A 23,164-nucleotide genomic window follows, 5' to 3' on the forward strand; every position below is an offset into this window, starting at 1 on the left:
TTTCTCGAGATGTATCTGAGAGCAAATAATGTAAGTGGGCTGTCAAATAAGAATGAGAAAAAAGTACATAAACTTTTCATTGTTGCAAAAATACTCTACTGGCCATTAAAATTGCTACGCCACGAAGATGACGTGCTACAGACGCGAAATTTAACCGACAGAAAGAAGATGTTGTGATATGCAAATGATTAGCTTTTCAGAGCAGTCACACAAGGTTGGCGCCGGTGACGACACCTACAACGTGCTGACATGAGGAAAGTTTCCAACCGATTTCTCATACACAAACAGCAGTTGACCGGTGTTGCCTGATGAAACGTTGTGATGCCTCGTGTAAGGAGGAGAAATGCGTACCATGACGTTTCCGACTTTTATAAAAGTCGGATTGTAGCCTATTGCGATTGCGCTTTATCGTTTCGCGACATTGCTGCTCGCGTTGGTCGAGATCCAATGAGTGTTAGCAGAGGAATCGTTGGGTTCAGGAGGGTAATACGGAACGCCGTGCTGGATCCCAACGGCCTCGTATCACTAGCAGTCGAGATGACGGGCATCTTATCCGCTTGACTCTAACTGATAGTGCAGCCACATCTCGATACCTGAGTCAACAGATGGGGACGTTTGCAAGACAACAACCATCTGCACGAACAGTTCGACGACGTCGCAGCAGCATGGACTGTCAGCTCGGAGACCATGGCTGCGGTTACCCTTGACGCTGCATCACAGACATGAGCGCCTGCGATGCTCTACTCAACGACGAACCTGGCTGCACGAATGGCAAAACGTCATTTTTTCGGATTACTCCAGGTTCTGTTTACAGCATCACGATGGTCGCATCCGTGTTTGGCGACTTCGCGGTGAACGCACATTGGAAGCGTGTATTCGTCATCGCCATACTGGCGTGTCACCCGACGTGATGGTACAGAGTGCCATTGGTTACACGTCTCGGTCATCTCTTGTTCGCACTGACGGCACTTTGGACGTTACATTTCAGATGTGTTACGACCCGTGGCTCTACCCTTCATTCGATCCCTGCGAAACCCTACATTTCAGCAGGATAAATCACGACCGCATGTTGCAGGTCCTGTTCGGGCCTTTCTGGATACAGAAAATGTTCGACTGCTGCCCTGGCCAGCACATTCTCCAGATCTTTCACCAATTGAAAACGTCTGGTCCATGGTGTCCGAGCAACTGGCTCGTCATAATACGGCAGTCACTACTCTTGATGAACTGTGGTATCGTGTTGAAGCCACCTGGGAACGTGTACCTGTACACGCCATCCAAGCTCTGTTTGACTCAATGCTCAGGCGTATCAAGGCCGTTATTACGGCCAGAGGTGGTTGTTCTGGAGGGTTTGGGCCCCGGCTGCGGCTGGTAAGCCCGTTTCGTCCACATCAGTGATCGAGATCTGGAACCCGCCACAGCTCCACGGGAAGAACGTTCACACTAGGAACACACACCCCACCACCTATCAGCGTTCTACCGGCTGAAGACCACCGAAGACAGCGAATAACAAATGACGATCGAAGAAACGAGACCAACTGGTGCGTGATATGGCCACCAGACTCGATGAATGCCTGGCACCGAATCTGATTGGGAACTTCGCTATCCATCGGGCAACGAAGGGTTTCAATTTGTCCGAAACAAACGCTCCGGACGTAAGAGGAAGAATTCTCAAGACATTGCTGGTGCCACTAAGCGACAAATTCCACCACCAACCTCCAACCGATTCACCCCCTTGTAAGTGGAGGGCGCATAACGAAGTGACGCCTCAACCAAGAACGGAAGACACACAACCATCTTCCGCCTCTGGCGCAAAACGCCCGCCTAGATTTCCACCGACAAAAATTCCTCCAATAACCATACAGTACACGGACACATATGTTTCTCTAAACACCAAACTGAAGAGATATGCGGCTGAACAAATCAAGGCTAACTATAAAGGGTATCGATCAAGTTCCAGTTCGAAACGACAGCGGGCCAACGGACAGCATTCCAGTTCTTCCAGAACGCACAAATTCCGTTCTATACACACCAACATTCAAGTGAGAATATGCTCAAGGTCATCATTAAGTGTATCCCAGCCGAAATTCCGGCGAAGCAAGTTGAGATTCAGTTACGTGCTATCGGTTTTACGCAGTATTAGACGAGCGATGCTAATAAGAATACATTAATAGCTCAGTCACTCAACTGTGAGTCACTCCCTGCTGCCCCAACGAGTGACTCGATTTACAAGATACTTCATATCATGGACACAAAAGTGTAGGTGGAAACTTGCAAATCTAAGGAGGGTTCTCCACAGTGCAAACGCTGAAAGCGCTGTTTTCATACTGCAGATTACTAGTACTGTTCACTTCCTGCCAGATGCGTCACATTTGGACGCCCCCCCCCCCCCCCCCCCCCCCGCCCGCGCGATTCTGAACTGCACGGAATCTCCAGTTCAAAAACCATCTTGTGGAAACTACAGCGAAGACCACCCAGCCACGTGGAGATGTTGCAGTACGTTTCAGCAAGTTCTGCGCGCCTACACAGCACAAGTCCTAGCCGCAAGTTTACGAGAACAGCAAGTGGCGAAGGCAACACCACCACCGGCTCTAAACAGTACAAAGGGCTTCCCAGGGCTTCTGAACCGGCAGGTTCCATCGGCCTCCTCGACGAGACAGTCGGTATGGCAACGAAGACGACGACCACCAACGACAGCTCCACAAGAACAGTCCTCCTCCGACTACACAAAAATTCTGTACACTTTTTCAAGCATTTGTGACTTGCTTACTAAGTTACAACAATGAAACATCTTTGACATAATTAAGACTACTTCGAAGAATTTTTAACGAAGAACAAACCATCAGCTCCAAATTGACGGCCCTCTTCGAAGGTGCTGTGGCTCTATTTGCACCTAGCTATGGCCCATAGACCCACCATGTTAAGGGTCCTTTCACTCTGTGTATTTAATGTCACTTGAGTTTTGAATAAAAAGACTGAATTGGAAGAATTCACTTTTTCGTCATCGTGTGGATGTACTGCAGCCTCAACAGGCAATTCGTTGAAGAGGAAATTGTATTTTATTGTATTATATGGAACTGGGGAGCCAGAAACGACGGAGAGGCTTCGTCCCTGCCGTAGCTCTCAGTGGTTCACAACCCCACAACAGGCTACAGCAGTCCACTCACCCCACCGCCGCCCCACACGGAACCCAGGGTTATTATGTGGTTCGGTCCCCAGTGGACCCCCCCGTAACGTCTCACACCAGACGAGTGTAGCCCTAAACGTTTGCAGGGTAGAGTAATTACGGTGTACGCATACGTGGAGACAGTGTTTGCGCAACAATCGCCGACATAGTGTAACTGAGGCGGGATAAGGGTAACCAGCCCGCATTCGCCGAGGTAGATGGAAAACCGCCTTAAAAACCATCCACAGACTGGCCGGCACACCAGACCTCGACACTAATCCGCCAGGCGGATTCGTGCTGGGGACCGGCACGCCTTCCCGTCCGGAAAGCAGTGCATTAGACCGCACGGCTCACCGGGCGGGCCTTCTACAATATTACTTAAGAAGTCTTCAGGCCACTCAAATATCTGGGAACCTATTCCATATGCTTGTAGCTTCGCTAACGTCCTGTAGCCGGGTACGTGTCAAACGGTTTCTGGAAATCTAGAATTATGGAATTTACCTATTGCCTTTCATCCGTACTTCGCAGTACATTATTTAAGAAAAGATGGGTTTCGCACGAGTGATGTTTTCTGAAAGCATGCTGATTTATAGACATAAGCTCCTCGGTCTCAAGAAAACTTACTGTATTCGAACTGGGAATATATTCGACGATTCTACAGAAAACTGATGTTAGGAATATGGGTCTGTAATTCTGCGGAGTCGTTCTTTTACTCTTCTTATATGCAGGAGTCACCTGAGCTTTTTTTTTTTTTCAATCGCTTGGGACTTTGCGCTGGACGAGAGATGCGCAATAAATGTAAGCTAAATAAGGGGTCAATGCCGTAGAATACTGTTTGTAAAACCGAATTTGGATTCCCTACGACAGGCACAGCACTGCAGCCAGCTGTCTGTCGGTATGATGTCCCCAGTTATTCGACCCCTCTCACAGTCCGAAAGACGTATGTTAGCTTCACGTGCACGTTCTCTGGACATGCGATATCAAACTGAAAAGTTACAGTAACTTTAGACACATCCATTACGCATACCTACTCACGTCATTCTTCATCTGTAGAAATGACTTTTTCTGTACTGGAAATACTGATAATTAGCTCACATGAGTATGAAATTTTAATCAAGATATATTCCAAAAGCATGGAAATACTACGGCACTCTTTGGTAGTAATCTGTCACTGTATTCGGTAAACACACACATTTTCCACTGAGGCGGTCGATTTTGATGTAATTACTGACAACATTAAGGCACAGATAAAGGTCGGGAAACAGACGCGCACTAATACGCCGAGATAAACAGTGCCTTCGCAATGCGTGCTGCTTCCTTTTCGGGAACAAAGTACAGCGAATTTACGACCTCTGAAACTGAGACCATGAATCTTCTTGTGACACTTTAATCGATTCCATGTGACTGTGAGCCTGTGGTTCAGCTACCTAACGCGTCTGACTGGGTGTTTTTTTAAGAACTTTTGCCACAAAGGTGCATTTCTGTCGAGTTCAATTCATTATCTGAGATTTTTTAGGACGTAACTCATGACTTCAGTCTGTAATTGAAAAGTGACGCAACCTTATTTTTGTTGTTTTGAAAGTTAGACATGCCACAGACCTCGTTATAAGCTGTTTTATATTATATTAATTGATGTATTTCGAAAACGACGTAAATCTCTGTAAAAACAGCGTGAGGAAATGGTAGTTATTCTCAAGGTGACGCATCTCCTAGTTGTTTTTATTCCCAAGCAGTAATATTTCCTAAAGGCCAATAGGAAAGCTATCTTTTGGCATGTGACTATCCAGCAGTACGGGCCGCTGCGTTTCGTTGAGGTTAGGTGATTTCGTGTTATTTCTTCAAACATGTCGGAATTTCTCGATAATGTTCAACAAGTATCGCGTCGGCAGGCAATATGAACCACCGGAGTGGCAAAAAAATAAAGACAACGTGCGGAGATTTCCGAGTGACGGTCGCAAAGAGATTTCGCGTAAATATAATGATTGGCGCTACAAAGTAGCTACCTTACAAATTTCTGATAATGAAAAGTTCCATTCGTTGTTTTATGGGTTGAAATTTGAGGTAGATCAAGATCATTTCATTTCTAATGCCATAATCGTCAAGACATGTAAAAGGCGTAGAGGATAAGATCAAGAACGACGAAAGTTTTCCATGGAGTATTTTATCTGTACTGGTGAGCCGGCCGCGGTGGCCGAGCGGTTCTAGGCGCTTCAGTTCGGAACCGCGTAACTGCTATGGTCGCAGGTTCGAATTCTCCCTCGGACATGGATGTGTGTGATATCCTTAAGTTCGTTAGGTTCAAGTAGTTCTAAGTCTAGGTGACTGATGACCTCAGATGATAAGTCCCATAGTGCTCAGAGCCATTGGAACCATTTTTTTGTACCGGTGAAAAAGTGAAAATGTGTTGTTCTATACTCAATGGGACCCCTGATACGTCTAGATACGACTCTGACAGGTGACAGGTACGTAAGCATCGTGTCTGATCACCTGCATACATTCATGTTCATTGTGCATTCCGTCAGACCTGGTAAATTCCAGCGGGACAATGTGACAGCCCACACGTCCAGAATTGCTACAGAATGGCCCCAGGAACACTTTGCAGCTTTTGGTTTCCTCGTTATCAACATAGGCCTCACGGTACATTCTCGACATTGTTGTAATTCATATCTCCGATAGAAGATACTTCATATGTGGAGTCTGAAAATATAACAAAATAACGAAATAATAACACAAAATTAGCTTTTTTTACATATAGAACTTCGTTCGTTCTGTTGAGGTTAATTTATACGCAATATACACCGAAGCGCCAAAGAAACTGGTGTAGACATGCGTATTCAAATGCAGCGATATGTAAACAGGCAGAATACAGCGTTGCTGTCGGCGTCTCCTGTATAAAACAAGTGTCTGGCGTAGTCATTAGATCGGTTACTGATGCTACAATGGCAGGCTTCAAGATTAAAGTGAGTTGGAACGTGGTTTTACGGACGACGCTCGAGCGATGGGATACAACATCTCCGAGGTAGCGACGAAGTGTTGATTTTCCCGTGCGACCATTTCACGAGTGTGCCGTGATATCAGGAATCCGCAAAAACATCAAATCTCTGACATCGCTGCGGCCAGAAAAAGATCCTGCGAGAACGGGACCAACGACGAGTGAAGAGAATCGTTCAATGTGACAGAAGTGCAACCCTTCCGCAAATTGCTCCAGGTTTAAGTGATGAGCCATCAACAAATGTTAGCGTGAGAAACATCATTGATATGGGCTTTCGGAACCGAAGGCCCACTCGTGTACCCCACTCGTGTACCATTGATGACTGCACGGCTCAAAGCTTTACGCCTCGCCTGGGCCCGTCAACACCTACACTGGACTGTTGATGACAGGAAACATGCTGCCTGGTCGGACGAGTCTCGTTTCAGATTGTATCGAGCAGATGGACGTCTACTGGTTTTGTAGAAATAATCCACATATTCGTCAAATTAACTTATTTTGTGATGGCTGTAGCGCCCAAAATAAGAACTACGTTTTGTTATCGGTTCTTAGAAAGCTTTCAGGCTTGTATCATGTTACCTTACAGATTTCTTATCCATTTCGTGGACACAGGTATTTGCCAGTTGACAGGGTATTTGGAAAAGCGGAGAAGATGATAAGAAAGGCCGAACTGCTTCTTTTTCCTAAGGATTACAACATTATTTTTAATATTGGTGGTAATATTCATATTCTTGGCAACGACTGGCAAATTTTAGATTGGAAAAATGCAGTCGACTTGTGTATTAAATCAAAATTAGATTTCAAAATAACTGAAATGAAGGTCATAAGTGCTACCTCAAAATCCATCACTTTTCCACTGTATTGTTCCGACCTACTTGCTGGGTGGGAACATGGACCTTTAAATGGCCCTATCTTGTTCCTAAGCTAGCTAGACGTAAAGCGTCTTCTTGAAAAACTTCCAGTACACAATGGCCATCCTGCAATGATATTTTAGTCCGAAGTGTTACAATGTAATAGGAAATTGTGGAAATTTTTGGTGAGGACTATGGGAATAAACTGCTGAGGTCACCGGTCCCTAGGCTTACGCACTACTTAATCTAACTTAAACTAACTTACGCTAAGGACAACACACACCCAATACCCGAGGGAGAACTCGAACGTCCAATGGGTTGAGCTGCACGAACCGTGACAAGACGCCCTAGACCGCCCTGCTACCCCGCGCGGCACAATGTAATAATGAATAATGTTATTTCCATATTGTTGTTCCATGCATTAATAAAGTGATAGTAATAAAGGCTATTGTCAGTAATGGGGTTAAATGTTAGTCTGGTATTTCAATGCTTTTTTGTTTCGCTATACCAGTATTCACTAAAATATGTATGTATTAAAATGTTCGTTCTTACCCAGCATCTTACTATGCTGACATTCAGAGAGTTATTTACTTTCCTTTTATCAAGACCTTTGTTCCAAAGTGAGTTAACTCCAGGCTAGTTGTGTATTTTATCGGAATGTTTACAGCCTGGAATTTTTTATTTTTGCACGTTTATTTACAATTAAACACTGGAGCTACATACAAAATATTATATAGTTCCAATCAATCTTATGGTCGCTATTATATTTTGCCGTTTCTCCAAATTTCGAATTTCATGGAGATACGTCACTCTGGAAATACACTCTTGCATTATTGATGACGAAACCTGTTAGAGGGTGGTAGCGAATGTAAAATGTGCAAAAAAGCCTGTAATCAGTTTATTCACGGTGAAAGGGACCGCAATTTAATAGTGAACATAATGGCTTTTAAAAGCCGACTGCGATCGGTTTCATATTTAATGGTAGACATTAGTGCACCGGTCGCTGTCATATCATAGCATTAGCCCGAAATTTCGTAACGAAAGCATCACTCTCAATGTTCTCCTCTTTTGTCTGGTTAAGTAAAATCGCTAAAAAATAATTGTTTACTGGTGGGACGATGCTATAAGATGTACGTTTCTGCAAACAGTTGCAAATCAACAAGCGTTTATTTGGTACACGTACATTATGTCCACTTCGCCTGTGGCAATTGCACGTGTTAAACAAATGCTTCTCTAAAATGTCGTTTAGTACTATTGGCAGGGATTCTCATGGTGTAGACTGACCCGCCTAATTGGATAGGTTTTTTCCAGTGTGACATATGGCTCCTTCTCAATGTGTGAAAAAAATGTGCCGTAAATATGAGGAGTGTTCAGTAAATAATGCCACACATGTTTTTTTTTTTTCTGAAAGCAGGATGATTTTATCTGGGATTCCAATACACCATATTACTCCCCACTCTATTTTTCAGCATAATCTCCATTCAGTGCGACCGTCTTACGCCGCCTTATTGGGAGGGCCTGTACGCCTGCATGGTACCACTCTATAGGTCGACGTCGGAGCCAACGTCTTCCTGCATCAATAACTTCCCCATCTTCCACGTACTGCTTCCCGCGGAGAACATCCTTCATAGCGTCAGACAGATGGAAGTCGGAAGGTCCGAGATCCGAGCTCTAGGGTGGATGATGAAGTACAGTCCAATGAAGTTGTGTGAGCTCCTCTCGGGTGTGTACGCTTGTTTGTGGCTTTGTGTTGTCATGGAGAACGAGTAGTTCGTATGCATTTTTGTGGCAACGAACAGGCTGAAGTTGTTTCTTCTGTTTCCGTTGCACCATGAGGGAGGACGTCAAACAGAAAACCCCTTTCAGAGTCCCAGAAGACCGTCGCCATGATTTTACCGGCTGAAGGTACAGCTTTGTGTTTTTTCTTCGGAGGAGAGGTGGTGTGGCTCCGCACCGTGGTTTGTCGTTTTGTTTCGGGTTCGAAGTGATGAATCCATGTTTCAGCACCTGTGACGATGTTCGACAAAACATTGTCACGATTAGCTTCGTAGCGCGCAAGCAATTCCTCACAGATGGTCCATCTTGTTCTTTATGTCTTCTGTTAAGCGCTGAGGAACCGAGCGGGCACACACCTTTGAAGTCCAGTTGTGCACCGACGCATTTGATTGTGATCCATCGATCACCTCGAATAAGTCTGCCCGCAAGTTTCAACATTGCAGGAGTCACAGCGGTATACAGGCGGCCAGCACGAGGGAGCTCGGACAAGTTTGCGCGACCTTGTTGTTATGATAACAGGCGTCTCGCCCAACGGCTCGCCGTGCTTTTGTTCATCGACAGGTCTCCGTGGACATTCTGCAAGCATCCTTGAGTATCTGCGATGCTGTGGTTTTCCGCCAAAAGAAACTTATGACAGCTCTGTGCTTGGAACTCACCTCTGATACAGACGCCATTTTGAAGGCTACATGTAGAGCCGCCACCTATTGGAACTTCATGAACCTACAGGGGCTGAAGCGGGAATGTTCCACGATGTCCCAAAACAACTTCAGCATTTTTCGACGAAAATTGGGCGAGAAAAAAGTGCGTTTCATTACTTATTGAACTCCGCTCGCATATTAATCGCCTGTAACTTTTACATATGCCAGTGAGTGTTGTATTGTGTTGTTGAGGCCTAGTAGGTAATACAGGAAGCAGATAAAATGCGATGAAGGCAGACAGTCTACTGTCATGGAGAGGTTGCAGATTACACCCAGGGCGTTGGTTTACTCTCTGATAATCAGCACAGAACTCCTCCAACTCCCTTTCCTTTCCCGGTTTAGCGCCGGTGGTGAACACTTATCCTTCTATTAACAATCTCTTTCGTGTCGTGCTCCGATGTAACAGAAATGCGGCTACAGAGGTGGGCCTGTTTTCATTGATATGGTCATTACTTCACAGACGTTATCGATGCAGCTATGACATACTTAAAACAACTGTGACAATAAACAGCAACGTTATCATCTTTGGTAAGATTTAGAATATCTATTTCACCTGAACACTATCTGATGAGAGGTATCTGGACACTCATATGTAGCCGGCCGGAGTGGCCGAGCGGTTCTAGGCGCTACAGTCTGGAACCGCGCGACCGCTACGGTCGCAGGTTCGAATCCTGCCTCGGGCATGGATGTGTGTGATGTCCTTAGGTTAGTTAGGTTTAAGTAGTTCTAAGTTCTAGGGGACTGATGACCTCAGAAGTTAAGTCCCATAGTGCTGAGAGCCATTTGAACCATTTTTTAACTCCTGTGTAATGAAGTATTGCCCACTAGATGCCAAGAGAAACAGACCCGTCAGTATAAAAGGAGGCGACGATACCAGTAGGATGAGTCGTTCAGGAGAAATCAGTGGTCGAGAAGCTTCTCATAAGCGACACATTTCTGCAGTCAGCGCTAAGCGTAGCTTGAGGCGATGTAAAAAGTGACGCGACTGGCCAGTGGATGAGTGAAAACAATCAATTTGATGTGATGAACCGCGCTATATCCTATGGCAATCCGGTGGAAGGGTTTGGGTTTAGCGAATGGATGGAGAACGTTGCCTGCTAGCATGTGTAGGCTGGTGGTTCAAATGGCTCTGAGCACTGTGGGACTTAACATCTCTGGTCATCAGTCCCCTAGAACTTAGAACTACTTAAACCTAACTAATCTAAGGACATCACACACATTCACGCCCGAGGCAGGATTCGAACCTGCGACCGTAGCGGTCGTGCGGCTCCGGACTGAGCGCCTAGAACCGCTCGACCACCGCGGCCGGCAGCATGTGTAGTACCAACAGTGAAGTTATGAATAGGTGCTGTTACAGTATTGGGGTATTCTCGTGGTTGGGTCTCCTTAATCCCCTTAATAAAACGCTAAATTTGGAAGGACATGAACACATTTTACACCACTGTATACTGCTTACTATAGAGGAATGGTTTGCAGACGATTACTACATCAGCATGACAATGCACTCTGTTATAAAGCAGCATCTGTTAGACAATGGTCTGTGGACAATAACATTCCTGAAGTGGACTGACCTCCTCAGAGTCCCCACCTGAACCCAATTAAACTCCTTTGGTGTGAATTAGAATGTCGACTTCATTCCAGATCCCGGCGCCCAATGTCATTACCTTTTCTAGTTTCGGCTCTTGAGGGTAAGCAGGCTACCATTGCTTCACAGACGTTCAGAGACCTCACTAAAAGTGTCCCCAGCAGAGTCCAAGCCGTCATGAAAGCGAAAGTTGGACACACCCCAAATAAACGTCCACTAATAGATGTCCAGATTGATCCAATAGTACAAAGTGAATGCAGCTCCCTGTTGTCCCGCCAGTGAATACAGCGTTAAAATTGTGATGTTTATGTAAAATTTTGTTAAACAGAACCTCAACAGAGTTTTCATCTGAAAGGACTGAATGTCCTATCTCTTTGTGCACTTTCCACGTGTTAGTAAGACCATATCGTGCTTATTTATTGCTGCATCATGATTGTTTCCCTTCAGTATTCTGAGTCATGGCACGGTACTCCTATGTTTGAATTGTAGCCTTACGACGGCGGTACATTGTCGATCGTCAGATATTATCAAGCAGTCTTATTTTCAGCGCCAGTGGCAAATTTCCACAGCTACGACCGGTTTCTGTGTTCACCTCATCAAGAGATAGTCACTCGTATTCTGGCTACCGATCCACCTGCGTACGTTGTCTTCACTCTGAAGTAGAACGTGATGTTGCTGGTCCACTTCAAAAGTTGGCCAGCAGCCATATGACGTTCTACGTATGATTAGTGAAGTAGACATCCCAAGAAGGAACGGGAGTCAAAACGCGACTGGCTGTCTCATAATGATGTGAACATAGAAACCAGTCATATGTGTAAAAGTTATGAATTTGGACTAGAAACGAAATTATACTGTTTGCACTGCTCGTAAGTATCTTAAAAGAGTCGTCTTGCAAAACTGTCAAGATATATTGTTAAATAAATGTTACTACCGGTTCCAATCATATGTCCATCTTCATATTCACAAAATTATATACAAAAACCTATATAGCAACGTTCGTACTACGGCGTAAAATAAAATAAATACCATTACGCGTCACTAACGTCACTAGGAAAACGTGTTGTACACATTGCACCCGAACTCTAAGAACGTGTGACAAAAGTCATGGGATAGTGATATGCACGTATGCAGATGGTGGTAGCATAGCGTACACATGGTATAAAAGGCTAGTGCATTGGTAGAGTTTCGTTTGTACTCAGGTGATTCATGCGAAAAGGTTTCCGATGTGATAATGGCCGCGCTACACGCACAGGACATTCCATTTCGAAAATCGTTAGCGAATTCAGTATTCCGATATCTACAGTGTCAAGAGCGTGTCGAGAATACCACATTTCAGACATTTCCTCCCATCACGGATAATTAAGTGGACGACGGTCTTCACTTGACAGTTGTGTAGAGCTGTCAGCGCTAACGAACAAGCAACGCTGCGCGAAATAACCGCAGAAATCAATGGGGGACGAACGACGAACGTATCCGTTAGGACAGTGCGGCGAAACTTGGCGTTAATGGGTGTGGCAGCAGACAACCGACGCGAGTGCCTTTGCTAACAGCACGACATCGCTTTCAACACCTCTTGCCATGGACCCAAGTTGTCTACAACGCACTGTGAAAGCTGATGGTGGCTCCTTAATGGTGTGGGCTGTGTTTACATGGAATGGTTCAAATTCAAATGGCTCTAACCACCATGGGACTTAACATCTGAGTTCATCAGTCCCCTAGACTTAGAACTACTTAAACCTAACTAAGGACATCAAACACATCCATGCCCGAGGCAGGATTCGAACCTGCGACCGTAGCAGCAGCGATCAGCGTGGATCCGGACAGGAGCGCCTAGAACCGCTCGTCCACAGCGGCCGGCTACATGGTATGGACTGGGTCCTCTGGTTCAACTGAACAGATACCTGACTGGAAATGGCTATGTTCGGCTACTTGGAGTCCATTTGCAGCCATTCATTGACTTCATGTTCCCAAACATGTGACCATGCCAGGATTGGTCATGATTTGTTTTAAGAACATCCTCGACAATTCCGGCGAATGATTTGGCCACCAAGATCATCGAACATTTATTGGACATAATCGAGAGGTTAGTTCGTGCTCAAGATCCTGCACTGGCAATAGTTTCGTAATTGTGGACGGCTACAGAGGCAGCATGGTTAAGCATTTCTGCAGGCAACTTCCAACGACTTGTTGATTCCATGCGCCGGCCGGGGTGGCCGAGCGGTTCTAGCCGCTTCAGTCTTGAACCGCGCGACCGCTACGGTCGCAGGTTCGAATCCTGCCTCGGGTATGGATGTGTGTGACGTCCTTAGGTTAGTTAGGTTTAAGTAGTTGTAAGTTCTAGGGGAGTGATGACCTCAGAAGTTAAGTCCCATAGTGCTCAGAGCCCCGTCGAGCAGCTGCACTAGAACGGGCAAAACGAGGTTCGATACGATATTAGAAGGGATCCCTTGACTTCTGTCACCTCAGTGTATATGATCTGAAGCATTCAGAATGTTCCAAAAAGTGGTTTTAGATCCAAATTGTTTCAACTTTTTTGAAGGGGATTTCCCCTCTAGACCGCCTTGTGATCTATACCATATCTACTGAGTCGTAGTACCCAACCCTAAATAATTTAGTGCTGGTGACACCCGTGCTTAAAGGCGACATCTGACGCCTGTTGCTCTGCAGCTGAGCTAGCTCCAGCAACAGCCAGCAAAGAGCTTCTTGCTAAGAGCGGCGACTTCGGTGCCGGCAGGTTCATCAAGCGCGAGACGGCGGTGTTCTTCGGCGTGGAGGAGAGCGTGGAGGAGGAGCAGCGGCTGCGCTGGTTGGAGCGCCGGAAGCGGCTGGCGGCGCGCAAGTGGGGACAGCTGCGGCCCGAGTTCGCCGCCGCCGCTGCTTACAGCTCAAGTGCCTATGCATCGCAACAGGTGAGTGCATCCCATTCGCACCTTACTTCTTCCGGCAGATGCTCGCAACGCTTCTCTTAGGCCTCCTGCACAGCACTTCAGGGTTCTCACAAATAACGCCACTCTGTATGGCAACAGATGATTAAATATGTATTCTTAACTAACATTTTATGCTGCTTTCATAACTGTCCTCAGTTTTCTTTTTACATGTACAGTTTTCTTCGTAGTGGAATAAATTTTTCGTGAGTCAACAGTCTTCTTACTGGTTTGATGCGGCCCGCCACGAATACCTCTTCATCTCAGAGCAGCCGTTGCATCCTACGAGCTCAGTTATTTTCGTTGGATGTACTCCAATCCCAAGTTTTTACCCTCTACAGTTCCCTTTAGTACCATGGAGTTTGTCGTGTACTGCTTCATACGCAACGGAAAGGAGAGGTGGGCTATAGAGCGGTGCGCGACCTGTCATTGTGGGGAAGCTGAACAGGAGCAGAAATGATGATCGAACACGTAAATATAGTAAGAAGAAGTTTTACTTGACTTCTAGCTTTCTCCAAGCGTTGAGAAGAAAAGAACAAACAGCAATGAAGTCCAGCTGTTACAAGAAGCAAACTGAAGAGCGTCGTGCAAAGTGAGGCTCCCTGCTATTAATGCACGAGCGAACTGTCGAAGTCTGACTAAGGCTGAAGGCTGTCGAAGACTGCAACTGAAAACACCTACTCAGCTTACAAAAAAACTACTACATTCAGAAAATCATAACAGAAAAGAAACAGCTCAAATGATCAGACCAGCCCGGCAGACCACAAACATAATATGGAATATATATACATATGACCAGGCCCCATTCACCACTACTATCTCCTAACCAGTACCCCATACATCTCTGCTGAACGTATGAGATCTTCACTGATTTGCACCAGTTCACATGCACCTACCCACCCATCCTTCCCCCTACCCACACAAAACACACACACACACACACACATATGTATATATATATATATATATATATATATACATATATATATATATATATATATATATATATATATATATATATATAATCTGCAGGTTGGCAAACGCCCACAGCGTACATGTAAAACAAATGAACAACCATAAACACTAACACTTTGCCGAGTGCGAACACATAATGTAACTGCAGTTGTATTTCCAAAAGTGAGGTGAAGTGCAAATAATGCCAATGCAGCGTAAGAGAAAGTGCAAAGAGACAGAAAACTGCCAAGTGTGTATGTACAGCAGAGTTTGTTTCGACATCAATCGCCACTAAAATAGAATTAGAAAAGCAGTGGTTTGCAGAATATGTGAACAGGTGGCAGAAACACGATAAGTAAACTGCATGCCAACTTCACAAAGAAATACTGTTTTTAATCTTTAACAACGAAACTATACAAACATACAGATATATGTAATTCATATTTCCAGAATGACCACAGAAGATGCTTTGCAAATAAATGCGAAACACGTCTGATATAAAATTCTCTTTAACTGACTGCACTAAACTTAAGACGGAGAAACCAATAATAACTGAAGTACGTGAGTTATTAAATGGCTTTAAATGTGCACCTAAGAATAAGCCCACATATTGGATCTATCAAACCTCCTGCAAAATAACATGGGACCGACGCAGAAATGCATTCTCGTCGGGGTGTTGGAGCGCTTGCATACAGTTGTTCCAAACGGATGGTCACCTAAGTTGACTGTCACCTGCTGACCTGCACACTTCGAGCGTTCTCGCTGCTATCTCGTTACTACATAGTATTTGTTACACAATATGGCACCGCAGCCTGCCGCACTATAGGTGCAGGAAAGTACAGTCGGTGGCAATTCGCGAGTCCTCTCGCCTTATAGTTATGCTTTAGTGTCTCTTACACAGCATAACATACAAGCAGACGAAGTCCTACCAACATATTATCTGGAGGCATGAAGTCGAAATTCAACCATCCGAGCACTGAAAGGCTGCCCTAGATAATGTGAGAGACAATATTGCCACTGATTAATTTATCTCTTACATTTATCTGACGGGTTCCATAAACTAACAAAAAGTTAGTTTAGTGCGAACTGTACTAACACTAATGAATTACATCTCTTCATGATAATGTTACGAAAAAAGTCTCTTTTGATGAAACAAAGTATCCCAAATTGTTACACCTGAGCAGGATAAATCGAAAGGGCCTGTATTACGGGAAGTCCACAGTCTTTCTTAAGTAGCATTACAGGATGGGCTACTACAAAAAATGCAAATTTAGCAGTAGAGGTAGCTACTTAACGAAATCCAGCTAATAAATCATTCTGTGCGACAAATAAGTTAAATCCGTTGACAGAATCAGAAAAAGCAGGTATTAACAAGTGTACAATTCATGAACTTTTTCACCTTTAAATCTATAGGGTACAAAATCAAGGTGGCGACTAAACTTATGGGGGAGAAGTTGTCTTACAATTTCTATACTGACTGTCAACCTGCTGCTAGTGGCTCCTTCACAGAAGAAGTAAAAATCTTGTCTGTAGTGAGATTAGAACAGAAAACTAACATGTCTTCTCTTTGAAGGGTGAACACATTACCGCTAAGCTAGCATACAACTTCGTCAAACAGTGCTCCCTTTTTGTTCTAATAATGCGTAAGACAGCGGATTCGCAAGGTTAATGGTGAAGTAAGCTGCAGTTTCTGCTGGAACGAGCTTCCAGGATTGGAATGAGCTTCCTGGACTCAAAACCATAAATTTGTTACCGCTGTGTCATCCCTTAAGTGAGAATAACTCAGTTTATTTAAGTTGAATGACAAAAAATATCCAGTGAATTTAGCAAGATAATTCTGAACCAGACCAGGAAGTAACTCAAGAGTTATATAGTTGCCAAACGTATTCTACAGTGATACCAGTTCTCCATTAGACTAGCGACGAGTAGAATACGTTTGCTCAGATGATGTGGATCTTGAGGTGGCTGCCACTGGGGAAGTTGCCCGTTGAAGACGCGGTGTCGTCTGCAGCCACTGCACTGACTGGGAGCAGGGGAAATTACTTGGGTGGCTCTCCTCTTTCAGAAGCTGTCGTGCCTATTTTGTTTTCCTGGCTTAAACAAACTGCAAACCCAAAAACTCAGTCACCGGAAGCGATTAGTTTTTTTAGCATCACCACACCCTACTAACCTTATGAGTAAATAACATTCTTTTTAATATTATATACTTGAAAACAGTTTCCCTTATGTATGCTTTCATTGGCACCGACTTTAGCGCATGATATCACAAATGAAACGACAATATAATGCTGATTTCCACAGGTGAAGCCGGCCGTAGTGGCCGTGCGGTTCTAGGCGCTACAGTCTGGAACCGAGCGACCGCTACGGTCGCAGGTTCGAATCCTGCCTCGGGCATGGATGTGTGTGATGTCCTTAGGTTAGTTAGGTTTAATTAGTTCTCAGTTCTAGGGGACTTATGACCTAAGATGTTTAGTCCCATAGTGCTCAGAGCCATTTGAACCATCTGAACACGTGAACATCCACAAAGAAATTTCATAAGCTGCAAATAACGTAGTTTCTAATCATAAAAGCAAACTGTGCAAGGAAACCTTTCGCCATGAGAGAAAAATGTGACTCAAAATCCACGAAGAAAATTTAACCAGTGACTGACTGCAGTGAAAGTTCGATTCCTGCGTCTGATATCATGAAGGCAGAACCAGTTGTGATGAGAACGCGAAACAAGGAATAAAAACCGGCGACAGTAATGTCTCGAATATATTGTTCTTAACCAAATTGTCATTAATTCTATAAAAACCAAATGGACGAAAAGTATTGTATACTCTTAATGATTACAATATAACTGCTAGCAATGTTTTCTCAATAAAAGCAAAAGGCGCTTGATGAATGACCTTTTCAATTTTCAAGCAACTTAAGACAGAGAGGAAGCAAAGTAACAAGAAGAGTTTACCCTAGGAGAGTGTGGGACGTAATTTCTACGCACGGCCGCGTAATAGCCGTATTTTTCTTGCAGTTTATTTCCCGGTTGCTTCACACTAACTACACCTCTTATGTTAAATATTACTAAAATTGCAGCAGCATCTGGCTCAGTAGATGACGCTAATTATAATTTCATTTCCTCTTGGTGAATACTCGAAAGGCTTAATAACGCTATTAAGTGGAGTGTCTGTCACCCGATATTACTGTAATCGCAGTCGTGTCTCGAAGCGGCATGTGGTCTCACTAGGTGACGCAATTATACCATTATCCAAAAAATTTGTAGTCGAGCCCAGATCTACTGCATTCGTGTTCTTACTAACGAAATAGTTCAAATAAGGTTAACCAGTCCTGACTCAACCAGCGAGGCGAAGATGAACAAATCATCAGTTCTGTACCAACGTCATCTCTGTAGCAGTCGGATCACCTTCACAAAGGTTCCAAATTCGTATTAGTCAACCGGAAAATGCACCGCTTCCAGTCTCCAAATAACGCCCAACTAGCACTTGATGGTTTCATTGGAGTGCTAACCAAGTGAACCCTTCATAGTGCACTGTCTGACATAGTTGAAACTTCGCTCGATGAAAGAAGGGTGAAAATAAAGGAATACTATTTTGTCTTAGGTGCCAATACTCGACAACTTCCGAGAGAACTACAACGTTTTCTAGCAACTTCAACAATTAGCGTGTGAGACATTAAACGAAACGAGTCGGTAGCGAGTGGCTAAGAGCATAGTTTCTAAATTTTGCATTCCGTGGTCTAATCGACCTGAACATGCAAGCGAGGATTTGGGTGAGTGGAAGGTACAAGGCCTCCAAAAAAACTAATTTAAAACAAATATGACTAAACTTTATTTCAAATTTTATTTTCAGAACTTCACAAGTATTACAAAAATAATTGAACCTTTAATCATATACTCAAACTGAGATAGCTTGACTCAGCTATCTCGAAATCGAAAAGCATAGGAGGAAAGACGTTAATTTAAAATCTTGCATAATATTAGTTTTAACAATTTTCCCGGGTTCGATTCCTGGCGGGGTCAGGGATTTTCTCTGCCTCGTGATGACTGGGTGTTGTGTGACGTCCTTAGGTTAGTTAGGTTTAAGTATTTCTACGTTCTAGGGGACTGATGACCATAGATGTTAAGTCCTATAGTGCTCAGAGCCATTTGAACCATTTTTTTAACAGTTTTATCATAGCAGTTTCGAAGCCTCTTCAGTGTTCGCCTCCGTTCAAGGACAGAACTTTTAGGTAATAGAACTAAACTAGAGAAACGATTACGCTGTAAAAGAGTCATAAGATACAACATATTAAAGCAAACGGACATGTATGAAAAGAACCCTGACACTAAACTGATCGGCTGAAACAGTAATTACCCTAGCATAAAAGTAATTTTACATAAGGTAGTTCCTCTAATCAGAATGTGACTGACGATCAAAAAAATGGTTCAAATGGCTCTAAGCACTCTGGGACTTAACATCTGAGGTCATCAGTCCCCTAGACTTAGAACTACTAAAACCTAACTAACCTAAGGACATCACACACATCCATCCGCGGCAGGATTCGAACCTACGACCGTAGACTGACGATCAGAAAAATAGCTTAAACATTAGGGTATTCAAACCACTCTAGTTCAGTAGCAGGAAAATTAAAAGCATTTACAATCAAACTAATAAAGTAACCGGTATCCGAGCTCACAGATCTGTTTGATGAAGAACAACAATAAACGTAAAAGCTAGTAACTCTACAATAGTTTTGTAACAGAAATGTTAAAAACATTTACAATAAATTAGTAAAACTGATAGCCGATCACAAGAAACTGTTTTATAAAACACAAGTACCGTAAATCTGGTGACTGGACAGCTGTAATCCCTTCTAACGACTTGCAATAAAACTCCTTATAATATGACTGATCGTTTAAAACGAAAACAGCACAACCTTTTAAAAAATTTGAAACGAATGTATCTAGCGTAATCTGGCTCGGCTACATCATTAACCCTTAAATACACTATTACATGGCAATAGATCGAACAAATGCGCTGCTCAACCTTTTGAGTATAGCAGAGTGACTTCTCAAACAGGCTTAGATTAGCTCGTAAAACCTGTGGCCATCTTCAACGGCCAATATGCTGCAGATTGTAAATGGTGTCAAATCGCTGCACACACGATCTGGTTCGCCCTGCGGCGACCGGAACTTCATTCGCTCCAATAGACCACATTGGTATCTCCTGAGGCTGTCCGCCCCCGGTAGCTGAGTGGCGAGCGCGATAGAATGTCAATCCTACAGGCCCGGGTTCGACTCCCGGCTGGGTCGGAGATTTTTCTCCGCTCAGGGACTGGGTGTCGTGTTGTCCTAATCATTATTATTTCATCCCCACCGACGCGCAAGTGGCCGAAGTGGCGTCAAATCGAACGACTTGCACCTGGCGAACGGTCTGCCGGACGGGAGGCCCTAGTCACACGACAGTTACATTTATCTCACGAGGTATCTAATAATGGCGGAGATACGGACCTATACAGTAGTTACAAACCATTAGCCATCTGGAGATAGTAGTCAGCAGAACTTTTCTTCGCATCTGACATATTTGGGGCAACTCCAATCAAAATCCTCACCACTCAACTTTTAGACATGTGATGTCACTATGGCACCACTAAACACGCATTCACCCATATAATAGCTGCCTTAAGTGACTGGAGCATAGGCATCTGTCCCACTGGCCGCCAAGACTGCAAGATACCCCCTTACGTCGATGAGAAGGGAACATAATAGCTTCAATAGCGCCACTGCCACGCCATCTAGTGGACGCTGCAATGCAGGTTGGCCGGCGATAGTGTAGAGATGATCACAATCGATCAATCGCACTCGCGGAAGTATGAAATATCAATGGCATCAATCCTTTTTTGACAACAAGAAATGCCTTGGGATTCTTGACGAAAGAAATAAGCAGCTGAAATCCCGTTAAAATAGATTTTATCATCACAAATCTCACCTACAGTAACGTCCTACACTCCTAATGAACAGCAATTCAAAATTAAAATATAATTCAAGTATTTCATTTTTAGCTCTTTCTTTATTTCAAATAATGAATGTATTTTCCAGGATGACACACGTCATAAAAATATTCAAAGCATAAAAATTCAAAGTACCACGAGCGACGTGTGAATACATATATGCCAGTCACATTTTTTAGCGTGGATATCATTAGGAAAAGCATTCTCATTAACGATATTAAAAACCTAGCGGTCTGACGATAATTTCGTCATTAAACCAAGCATATCAAACATCTCCTCGAAAGGTGCAGCCTGCAGTTGATTACGGAATGAAGACTGTATTTTATTAATCGTATCGCTGCTAATTGCGATTTCAGTTTACTATCCGATGAGAGTAGTGCACTTCTGTAACAGATGAATGTAATTCTACAGATGTAAGTTAAAGGATATGTCAAAGGATATGTCGTAGGATTGACAGAATGACATATACTTTGGCAGAATTATTTTTAATGAACACGTCGAAATGCCAATTACATCGAACACCAGGCCATCGCATCAGGTGGGATAGCTTTGCTTCTCCCATGAGTCAATAATAAATATTATTATAACAAATTATTATAATAAATGTCTCAAAGTTGGCGTACCTGTCTGACGACAACCTGGTTTTCGTTAACTCGGAAATTATTAATTAATGAAATTTGTACTTTCCTCACGAATACTAAGTCAAGTTAAAGCCGGAGCAATATGTCTTGAGATTTTTTTGACCGACGATCGCCCTTTTTCACTTTCCCAGGTTATTTACATGTCTCTCTCTCTCTCTCTCTCTCTCTCTCTCTCTCTCTCTCTCTCTCACTCACTCACACTTGTTCCTATTCCTGACTGCCACACACTTACAGCGATCGTGCTCTCTTCCCCGTACCACTAATGCAGTCGACACGGTAAGTCAGAGAATTCACATCATTTTCAAACGTGGTGCAACTACCAATTTTATAACACGGCTACTTTTAGATATCCTTTGACAGTTCTATTGGGGAAGAAAAGTGGACCGGAACACACGTCTTAGAAAAAAAGTACAATAGACGTTTCTCTTGGCTCCCACATTCCATTTCAGTGACAACGCAGTGTTTCTCGGATTCCTCTTCAATAATTTCCGTAGTGTCTCTTTTACAATACATGGTGGGCAAAATATAAACAGATCCAGGCTGTCGTGGAATTTAGCCTTGTTAACGAACGTCATAGAAGATGCTGTAAAAAGTCAAACTTGCCCTAGTCCGCAGCTCGTGGTCTAGCGATGCCGGCACGGTAGCTCCGCGTGTTTGGGGTCAGAGGTCAGCTACCTCTGTAATAAAAAAAACTGAGTGAACGGTTCAACGAACAACCTGAACCGGTGTCATGGTACATCCGCTCCGAACAAATACAACGAACAATAGAGAACAAAATGACATCAACAAAGAACAAAAATTTTAAAAAAAGTGGCTAGCGTTGCTGCCTCTAGATCACATTCGTGACAGTGGCTAGATTGGACTGTGTAAAAATTGGGACTTGTGCGGGCGCTGATGACCGCGCAATAGAGCGCTCCACAAGTCAAACATCACCCTCGCCATCGATGCGGCGTTGTGCTAGATTTATGGGACTACTGCGTAGCAACTCTGCCTGAGGGATAGAAGCAATAGACTTTTCAGTGTAGTTTTGGTACAGTACATAAGTGACGTAAAACTTGTAGGATTATGGGTTGTATTGGTAGCACTGGTTGGGCAAGAAACGTAAATGAATATGTAAGAGATAAACTGGGAGCTAATGAAACTGCACGTCATTCAGTGTTAGTTCATTGTGGATTTTATATCCTTACAGAATATAAATTGCATTTTATAAGTAATAACAATTATTTGACGCCGTAACTTCTGCGCTTTTATCTAAGCAAAGCATTTACATTCATGCAAGTGCCAGTTAATGCACAAACATAAAAATTATGTATATAATTATTGTAATTTTTTGCTCAACAGAACATTCTTCATCATGATCAAAGACAAGATTTTTCTGTTATTATTGATAAATGCGAAAGTTGTTTATGAATAACAGAAACATGCTTTATATAAGTTCGCTGAAGTATTGAAGCGATGTTTGTTATATTTTTGTTCTGCGCTTCTTTTTTACCTTTTTATTGAGGAAATTGCGTTTTCTAGCACTGTACGACAAATTCGTATTGTTTTCTTCATAATTACAACAACATTGTTTCACGTTACAAAAAAATGGTTCAAAT

General features: G+C 43.6%; 1 protein-coding gene across 1 annotated transcript in view; it reads left to right on the forward strand.

The window, feature by feature from the left end:
* Window positions 1-2,485: 2,485 nt before the first annotated feature.
* Window positions 2,486-23,164, forward strand: part of LOC124775577 (inactive rhomboid protein 1) — a 293,959-nt gene continuing 273,280 nt past the window's right edge. Inside the window, exons 1-2 of the mRNA XM_047250407.1 lie at window positions 2,486-2,660; window positions 13,730-13,971. Coding sequence (XP_047106363.1) covers window positions 2,486-2,660; window positions 13,730-13,971 — 417 coding nt within the window. The remainder of the gene's footprint in view (window positions 2,661-13,729; window positions 13,972-23,164) is intronic.

Source organism: Schistocerca piceifrons, chromosome 2 (assembly GCF_021461385.2).
Source record: "Schistocerca piceifrons isolate TAMUIC-IGC-003096 chromosome 2, iqSchPice1.1, whole genome shotgun sequence".
In the NCBI taxonomy this organism is placed as follows: domain Eukaryota; kingdom Metazoa; phylum Arthropoda; class Insecta; order Orthoptera; family Acrididae; genus Schistocerca; species Schistocerca piceifrons.